The following is a 9,272-nucleotide window of genomic DNA, read 5'->3' as shown; positions in this document are numbered from 1 at the left end:
CTGACAGTTCGTCCACGATGTTTCAGGGAGTAGCGCCGTGGCGTCGCAACGGCTATAACAGGAACATCCACGCATGTTACCCGCCATATCTGTCCCCTCCCCCCCTCTCTCTCTCCTCTCTCCACGAATTCGTAGCAGTAGTAGGCCAGCACGTCCACCACACCTTCCCAGCCTCGCAGGCGGGTCCCACCGCCAGCTTCCGGCGAGCCGCCGGCGAGCGGCATTGCGCTTTCCGAGGCAGTCTTCAGAGCCAGCTAGCAAGTTCGACGGACGGATGGCGTCACCGAGCGGTGGCAGGCACGCGGCGGATCGGCCGCCGCCGGTGCCGCTGGACGGGATCACCGTCGACAGCGGTGGTGGCGGCGGCGGTGCCAGGGCGCAGGGGGTAGGGCTGCCTCGCCCACCGGGCTGGATGAAGCAGCCGTCGCGGCTGGCGTCCGGGGTGCGGCAGTTCGCGTCGCGGGTGTCGATGAAGGTGCCGGACGGGGTGGCGGCCGGCATCGGCATCCGGCCGGGCGGCCTCGGGCGCATGACGCGGATGCAGTCCAGCGCGCAGGTGGGGCTCAAAGGCCTGCGCTTCCTCGACAAGACCTCCGGCGGCAAGGACGGCTGGAAGGCCGTCGAGCGCCGCTTCGACGAGATGAACAAGGGCGGACTTCTCCCCAAGGAGAGCTTCGGCAAGTGCATCGGTGAGTACCTAGCTCTAGGCTCTAGCTAGCAACAACCGACCGACCGATTTCATGTTCGGTAATGGTGTAGTTCAGAAATCAATTAATTATCGGACATAGGCAACTGATTTCTAATTAGAACTGCACGATTAATTATCGGACATCGGTGAGTATGGGAATCTTACGTAAGTTATGCTGGGGGCATCTTGTTTGCTGTATCCACCATTTTCATGATCTGCGACAGTCACGAACTGTGCCTACCTGCCCAGAGGGTTGGCAGGGCCGGCTTACCGAACTGAGATCCACTGTTTGGCCCACAAGAAACTCCTAAAATTGGCGCTTGCTGTCCCAAATGGTCCCTGCTCGGTCACAACACAAAATCAAGTACAGTAGAAGCACCCCCAATCCTTCCTAGCTGCTAATTTGGATCTTAATGATTAATGCCCATGATGCAATGTCGGGTCAAAAGAAGTAGTAATGCTTTCGTTGATCAATCAAAAAAAAAAAAGACTAATAATGGACATGCTTCTGGATACAAGGCATGGGGGACTCCAAGGAGTTCGCCGGCGAGCTGTTCGTCACGCTGTCGAGGCGGAGGAAGATCGAGGCCGAGGCCGGCGTCAACAAGGAGCAGCTCAAGGAGTTCTGGGAGGAGATGACCGACCAGAACTTCGACTCGCGGCTCCACATCTTCTTTGACATGTAAGCTGCTAGGCCCAGTTCAGCTTACCACACCAAAGTTGGAGTTGATCAATCACCTAAATTATCAGCAACTGATGAAATTTATCCTCTTTCTGTCTGACACGAACAGGTGTGACAAGAACGGCGATGGGATGCTCACGGAAGATGAGGTCAAGGAGGTGGGGAATTTGCTACTATCTGTATTCCGAAACAGGGGAAATAACCAACCTGTCTTTTAGCTATGCCTCCAAAATAAAATGAAGCTTATATCGGTACCATATTTTTACCCGACGACAGGTTATTGTATTGAGCGCATCAGCAAACAAGCTGGCCAAGCTGAAGAGCCACGCGGCGACTTACTCGTCACTGATCATGGAGGAGCTCGACCCCGACGACCGCGGCTACATCGAGGTACTAAAAAAAAATTGCATCTCCTTCTGACCAAGCGCTCCGATGGGCGTGGATTTGCTTAAAGGTTTCAAATTTTGAATGCAGATTTGGCAGCTGGAGACGCTGCTGCGCGGGATGGTGAGCGCGCAGGCGCCGGAGGTGAAGCTGAAGCGGACGACGTCGAACCTCGCGAGGACGATGATCCCGCTGCGGTACCGGAGCCCACTGAAGCGGCACCTCACCAAGACCATGGACTTCATCCACGAGAACTGGAAGCGGATATGGCTAGTGACACTGTGGCTGGCCGCCAACCTTGCCCTCTTCATCTACAAGTTCGAGCAGTACAAGCACCGGGCCTCGTTCCAGGTGATGGGCAACTGTGTCTGCATCGCCAAGGGCGCTGCCGAGACGCTCAAGCTGAACATGGCGCTCATCCTCCTCCCCGTATGCCGCAACACGCTCACCACACTCAGGTCCACTGCTCTCAGCCATGTCATTCCCTTCGACGACAACATCAACTTCCACAAGGTACCTACACACGGCTCAGCTCAACTCATTCAGCTGAATACCCTAGCAGTAGCTTCATCTGAATTGTGATCACAATGTCAGGTCCTCGCGGCCTCCATCGCGATCGGGACGACACTCCACACGCTCGCGCACGTCACCTGCGACTTCCCAAGGCTGATCTCCTACCCGAATGACAAGTTCATGGCCCTGCTGGGGTCGAACTTTAACTGGAAGCAGCCGACGTACCTGGACCTTCTGCAGAGCACCCCAGGGATCACCGGCATCCTGATGATCATCATCATGTCCTTCGCCTTCACACTGGCGATGCACTCCTTCAGGCGGAGCGTCGTGAAGCTCCCGTCGCCACTGCATCACCTAGCTGGCTTCAACGCCTTCTGGTACGCACACCACCTGCTGTTGGTCGCGTATATCCTCCTGGTGGTGCATTCCTACTTCATATTCCTCACCAGGGAGTGGTACAAGAAGACGGTAATCCTCACACGCCTTACTTGCATACATGCACTTTCGTTTCCTGTAAATTTGTTGATGTTGTGGGTAGAAATATAAGATGGTGATGATTTGACTTGTTCGCTCAGACATGGATGTACCTGGTAGTCCCTGTCCTCTTCTATGCCTGCGAGAGAATTATCAGAAAAGTTCGCGAGAACAATTTCGGCGTGACCGTTCTGAGGGTAGGCTGCTGAAATTCACATGATTTAGTTCATTTCTTCTCTTGGAAACAACATGATTTAGTTCTTTCTGACTCTCAGCTATTATTTATCAATGTTGTCACGTATTATGCAGGCTGCCATTTACCCTGGTAATGTGCTCTCTCTTCACATGAAGAAGCCACCAGGTTTCAAGTACAAGAGTGGGATGTACCTGTTTGTCAAATGCCCTGATGTCTCGCCTTTCGAATGGTATCACTTCATGCTGGCTGCACATATGAACCAAGACAAATTTATCCGAGGTTCTTGCTTACAGTTAGTTCGATTATGATCTCACAGGCATCCGTTCTCCATCACTTCTGCACCTGGAGATGACTACCTGAGCGTGCATATCCGCACACTAGGTGACTGGACATCTGAACTCAGGGACTTATTCGGAAAGGTCAGTTCATGCAATACAAGAAGCAATAAGCCTATTCGTGATTGAATAATTATATGAGAGCAATTAATGTGGATTACCCCAAAATGAAGAATTATATTTCATATCTGTAGTGTTGCGAGGCACAAGTTACTTCTAAGAAGGCTACGCTTTCAAGACTTGAAACTACGGTTATCGCAGACTCTCAGATAGAGGATACTAGGTGAGGTCATATATATAACAAACAAAATTCAGTTAATTTTGAGTACAAACTTTTACTAACATATCATTATTTCTGCGCCTCTTTCAGGTTTCCTAAGGTCTATATTGATGGCCCTTATGGTGCGCCTGCACAAAATTACAAGAAATATGACATTCTTTTGCTCGTTGGTCTTGGGATCGGCGCCACTCCCTTCATCAGCATACTCAAAGATCTCTTGAACAATATAAAGACTAACGATGTAAATGTCTTTGACTGCAAAGAATTTCTCACCGTTGTGTACATATAGCTAAAGCAGAGTACGTAACTGTCAAATGAATTGATGAAACAGGAGGTGGAAAGCGTACACGGTTCTGAGATAGGCAGCTTCAAAAACAATGGGCCAGGGAGAGCTTACTTCTACTGGGTTACAAGAGAGCAAGGATCATTTGATTGGTTCAAAGGAGTCATGAATGAAGTTGCTGACAGCGACCACAGCGTACTTATCTCACTCCCTTTCATCTTCCATACAAGATGTTCAGTGACATAAACAGTGAGCTAAAAATATCGCAATTGCAGAATGTCATAGAGATGCACAATTACCTCACCAGCGTGTATGAAGAAGGCGATGCCAGGTCAGCGTTGATTGCCATGGTTCAATCACTCCAGCATGCCAAAAATGGTGTTGATATCGTCTCTGGAAGCAAGGTATTTGTTCAGCTCTGCCTTCTCATCTGATCCCATATGTTCTTGCATCCTTATCTGACACGTCTTTTGTAGATTCGGACACATTTTGCAAGACCTAACTGGAGAAAAGTATTTGCTGATTTGGCCAATGCCCACAAGAATTCGCGCATAGGTGAGCAAGCTATATTGAATAAACACCTTATCATGACAGATTAAAACTTCACTGTGCAAAGTTAACATGTACATGAATCTACAGGTGTTTTCTATTGTGGGTCTCCAACACTCACGAAACAACTCAAGGATCTTTCAAAAGAATTCAGCCAGTCAACCACAACTAGGTTCCATTTCCACAAGGAGAACTTCTAAGACCGTACCAGAAATTTTTTAAACAGTTGCAGATATACTTGTATAGGAAAAGAAACATGATACCATTCGCACAGTAAATATAGTTTTACAAGTTTTGTTGTACGCTGGGTTGTACAAAATACATCGAAAGCTAGTGTCACCAGCATACATAGACTGGAATATTTAGAGACATCTACATTGGAACAATGAGATTGATTCTTAGAATAATTGAGCTCCAGGTGTTGCTCCTTGCACACGCATGTTTTCTCTCTTCAGTTTTTCTTGTCTAATTGTCTCTGCATTTCGCTTATGAACACTATTCCGAGGATCTCCAGGCATACTGCTCTTTTTTGGAGGCCTGCCTCTTTTTTTAGGTTGAATATCACTTGAGATAGTTCTATCCTTTCGAGGCCTGCCCCTCTTTCTAGGTTGATCACTAGACTTCAGACATACTTGAGCATTTTCTCCTGTTGATGCTGATGCACTCGTGACATCATTTGATGCAGACACCTGAAGCAACCCTAGTACGTTGTTTGACTTTTGGTCATTCACTGCTACAACCATGGTCTGATTGCTCGCAACACTAGTTCCTTGGGGTAATGGAACCGCGCCTTCTAACATAGCATAAACTTTTTTGGGCCTGCCCACCTTAGGTTTGTAGTCAGGAACTGCACTCTGACGTTTGCATTTGTCCATAACAAGTGTTTTGAGTGGAATGGTTATGCCCAATGGTAGTAGGATCTCCTCCAGTTCGGCCCACTCAAGATCTTCCTGGTCTCCATCTTCATAGACAACATTGTACCAATTGCTTTGACTTTCATACTTGACAACTTTCCCCACATAATACTTATCTCCAAAGAGCTTTCTCACTTTCCGCCCTTCTAGCCATTCACCAAAGCGAGGATCAACTTGAGATCCTGGGGCATCTCTTACTGCAGGTTGTGAACCAGACGGGCAATCAGGAGGCAATTCTGGGACACCATTGATAATGATGGCAGGCTCTCTAGGTACTTTGACAACAGATGCAGTCTCTGACTCTTGCATGTCTTGAACTTCCTCCATGGCCTGAATTGCACCAGTTGTCCTTAGATTTAGCTCAAAACAGCCTGGATCACAAGGGAAATAGGAAACATCCACAAAGTAAGTCATCATAAGCAAGCATTAAAAAGTTCAAGTGAAAGTTCGCAGCACAAGTAACCAAAAACTGAGCACGTCACAGCTACATAAAAGGCATTGGCAAACACCGAGGAAGCACTGGTACATCAGACAGGTTACATACTGCCATACTGGTGTCGTCGGCAATATGTATTCAGGTCTCTATACATCCTTGGTGTGTATTAGTGAAAGACATATAGCATATGTATTTCTGTTCGCAAAAGGAATTTGGGCTTGTAGGCTTCAGTACAACCCCTTGAAAAGCTGTATGGTTCTTAAAGTTCCTAAGGGAAGAAGAATTACAAACTTTATTCCGTGGTATCGGGGAATTTTCTGGAATTCTCGCTTCACTATTCCTCACATGGCTATATGCAAGTACATAACATGGCCAAGAACCACCGATTACATGATGCGACGAATATATACAAATAATTGAAAATATGCAGCATGTGATGAAGAAAAAAAATACAATTTAATGATTTGAGATCAAACTGATGTCTCATTTGTTTCCTCCTTGTTTCTTTTTGATGCATGATCCTCAGCTAGTTACATGTGGTCTTTGCATATTTGGAACTTGCATGAGGCAATGCATGAGGGTCATAATGATCTAGATCAGACCACAACTGTAGCAACATACTCCAGCAATGTTCGGAGACAAGGAATTTAACATCCACGCTATACTCCTCTTGTCCGCCGGCTAAACTGATTCTCGTTGAGTAGCCCTCAATCCTTGTTTCCTGAAGTCCACACAAGCACGTTCCTCCTCCTGGTTGCACACAGGCTGCTCTCCCAGCAATACAAGCAGGTTGGCTTCTACCTGCGTGCGAGAAATGCATCACCTAAACACTTCCACACCATGACCACCAGGACCAAGCACCGTGCCGTCGGTAGCGCCCAGGACTGACCACTGTCGAGGCAACTCACACATGGAGCCATTTGCAAGGCCCCTGTCTAGGGTTGCTGCCTCTGTCTGAGCTTCTCTCTGCCTGCACTTCTGCCCCACGCGCTGATTCACAGGCGGCCACCACCAGGAACTAAAACTGCCTCCACTTTGTGCTCTGACACCATGTGGTATTGGGAAATTTTCTGGAATTCTCACTTACTCCTCTATTCCTCATGTGGCTATACAATGCACATACATGGGCCATATCACAACTCACGCACTGACAATCCCAAATCAGTCAACATATTCTCTAAATAGCATCATATGGTATAGACTTAGTACTCTAGCACACACTATGAATGTCTACTGAAGGCCCAAGTATCTTTCCTCTGTCCCTGGTATCCCCACACGCAGTGGCAGAGACAGGAATTGAGATGAGCCAGGGCGAACATGTAAGTTTAAATTTTTTTAGGCACAAAAGCAATTATATTCAACAAAAGAAATGATCCACCAAGATTCAGTTTTCATAATTCATGAAGTACAACCACCAATAACATGAAAAAACATTAAAATGACTAAGAAACTAATGACACGACTCCTAGCACTTGGGTAGTTGGGTTGCCCAACTAGATGCCACGGTGCTACCATATATGATCTCAATATTCCAGAAGATATCTACAACATGTGACAAAATTATAAGTCTAAATCTTAGCACAAGTACAATAATAGTCCTACATTTTGATAGTATCGTACCTCTAAGTTGTATCCGTGCTAGCAATATTGTAGTTGAAATCAAATTGAGTGTTCAGAGATAAACTACACATTAGACAAGTAGACATCACAATTCAAGATCAGAAAGGGGACAGTTCAAAATTCAGGAGAGCAGTAGGCAGGCTTCGAATTCACTAGTCCAGGGAGGCGGGGGCAGCGGAGCTGACTAGTTGAGCAAGATGCAGCAAGGAAGAGGAGCTGCTCAAAGCGCACCAGCGGCGGAGCAGAGCTGTGCGGCATCAACCGGAGGAGCTGGATGGGAATTTTTTAACGTCTAGGGGAGATTGGGACTTAGGTGGATCGTTTTTTGCCCAGAACATTAGCCCAAGCAGGCCTAGTTTACATAGCGCTTCAGCTGGATGGGAACAGACGACGAACCGAGCTCCTCGAGGTCGCCCCAATGGCTCCGCCGCGCAGAAACGCCAAAGGATGGGTGTCTCCACCGCAGCAAGGGAGCCGGGGCGGCTGCCCCTGCTGGCCCCCATAGTGGCGCCGCCACTGCACACGCGCTACCACTAGTTCATCTTGGCTGCAGGCTGCATGTTGTACTCTTTGATACACAGAAGAAAAACATGCTTCAATGATACGAAACATAGCACCAAGTAAAACACAAGTTCGTAATAGAAGACAGAATCAGATAATTTCAGTCTCCATTCAATATTCTTGACATCCAAACATTGCGTTCCCTTTCTCCTGCGTTATAATGGCTGCACCCTAACACCCCCTTTCTCCCTAGCGCATCCTGAGTCCAGATCATAACTACAGTGGCCCCTTCCGCATAATCTAATCAGACATTTCAGTTTGCCAAATCTAACGAGGCAGCATTTCATCGAACACACGACATGGTGACTGATAAAAGCTTAGATCTACTCCCTCCGGTCGGAAAAGATCGACGCGGAGATAACGCATCGGTAGCGTATACGAAGGCACACTCCGGCGTCGATTAAAACCGACCAGAGGTAGTAAGTGCTAAAGCAGAAATGTAGGCGCCACTTTACCTAGGGCTTAGCCGCGGTAGGGGTGCCTCTGCGACTGCGAGGGCCTGTGCTCGCACGGATCGGAGGTGCTGCCGGTACGCCCGCGACTGGGTGAGGCGGGGTGGAGCCGGAGGGCTGAACCCACGAGGAGTCGGGTTGTGGCGGTGGGACCAGCCGACCTTGACAGCAGGCTGGAGCCCTGACGGCTGGAGAAGTGCTGCGCCCGCGCGCCCTTGCTGGCGCCGCCGCCGCCCCGTCAGCTGCCGACCTCGCCGTTCGCCAGCTGGTCGTGCTCTGCCCTAGGGTTTCTTCGTGCCGAGCCGCCCAGCCGCCGTCTCGTCGAGCTTTCAGTTTTTTTCTATTTTTTTTTTAGGGGGTTCTATTTTATTACTCGTTACTCGTTGGCGTCTCCAGCTCGCCGTCCACAGCTCCTCTGGCCTCGGCTCGGCGGATCGGCCCATAAACAGACGGCCCATTAGGAGTGTAGGACGCGAACGAACTCAGGAACAAGGAAGGCGGGCTGCATGTTTAGAGAAAATTCCACAAACAAGTAATTTCAATAGACTGCTTTCTGCCATGAAGCGCGAAGGTGTAACGAAGAAGCTCATATGTTAGCTCGTTTTGGTACGTCGTTGGACGTTGGTAGAATGATCTGGCTTTTAACGCCACCTCTGAACATATGTATCCCTAGTTGTATCACTAATTAAATAAAAGGGGTGTGTGATGCTCAAAAAAAAAGTAACTTTTGGGGCTATTGGAACACATAGAAGTGACAGTTTCCTTTTTCTTATCGTGAGAGTATGGGATTTGATCAACGGTTGGAATGAGAAGACCTTGTTGCTGGAATTTGGGGCATTTGGCCTTTGGCCCATGGCCCATTATTAAATTCTGAAACTTACATGGCCCATTCCAATAATCAGTGG

The 9,272-nt window shown here is 48.2% G+C and overlaps 2 protein-coding genes across 2 annotated transcripts; one reads left to right on the top strand and one right to left on the bottom strand.

Moving 5' to 3' along the window:
- Nucleotides 1-274: 274 nt before the first annotated feature.
- Nucleotides 275-4,817, top strand: LOC124663012 (putative respiratory burst oxidase homolog protein H). Its single transcript, XM_047200777.1, has 15 exons — nt 275-689; nt 1,208-1,370; nt 1,480-1,528; nt 1,647-1,760; nt 1,845-2,267; nt 2,349-2,735; nt 2,843-2,938; nt 3,051-3,166; nt 3,254-3,356; nt 3,467-3,555; nt 3,643-3,793; nt 3,884-4,030; nt 4,111-4,239; nt 4,312-4,390; nt 4,475-4,817. The coding sequence occupies exons 1-15, from the start codon at nt 275-277 to the stop codon at nt 4,582-4,584; spliced, it is 2,571 nt and encodes an 856-aa protein (XP_047056733.1). The 3' UTR covers nt 4,585-4,817.
- LOC124668439 lies at nt 4,594-8,550 on the bottom strand. Its single transcript, XM_047205582.1, has 2 exons — nt 8,371-8,550; nt 4,594-5,669 (listed from the first exon to the last, which is right to left on the bottom strand). The coding sequence occupies exon 2, from the start codon at nt 5,623-5,625 to the stop codon at nt 4,783-4,785; it is 843 nt and encodes a 280-aa protein (XP_047061538.1). The 5' UTR covers nt 5,626-5,669; nt 8,371-8,550; the 3' UTR covers nt 4,594-4,782.
- Nucleotides 8,551-9,272: the final 722 nt, after the last annotated feature.

Source organism: Lolium rigidum, chromosome 6 (genome assembly GCF_022539505.1).
Source record: "Lolium rigidum isolate FL_2022 chromosome 6, APGP_CSIRO_Lrig_0.1, whole genome shotgun sequence".
Classification (NCBI taxonomy): Eukaryota; Viridiplantae; Streptophyta; class Magnoliopsida; order Poales; family Poaceae; genus Lolium; species Lolium rigidum.
The sequence above is the reverse complement of the archived record's forward strand: the minus strand, read 5'-3'. Positions and strand labels throughout refer to the sequence as shown.

Bases quoted from the DNA above. Each gene is read 5' to 3' on its own strand.
- LOC124663012 (XM_047200777.1), top strand. From the start codon at position 275: ATGGCGTCACCGAGCGGTGGCAGGCACGCGGCGGATCGGCCGCCGCCG. The intron at 690-1,207 runs GTGAGTACCTAG...TCTGGATACAAG, and splicing joins GAGCTTCGGCAAGTGCATCG to GCATGGGGGACTCCAAGGAG. The intron at 4,391-4,474 runs GTGAGCAAGCTA...ATGAATCTACAG, and splicing joins CCACAAGAATTCGCGCATAG to GTGTTTTCTATTGTGGGTCT.
- LOC124668439 (XM_047205582.1), bottom strand. From the start codon at position 5,625: ATGGAGGAAGTTCAAGACATGCAAGAGTCAGAGACTGCATCTGTTGTC.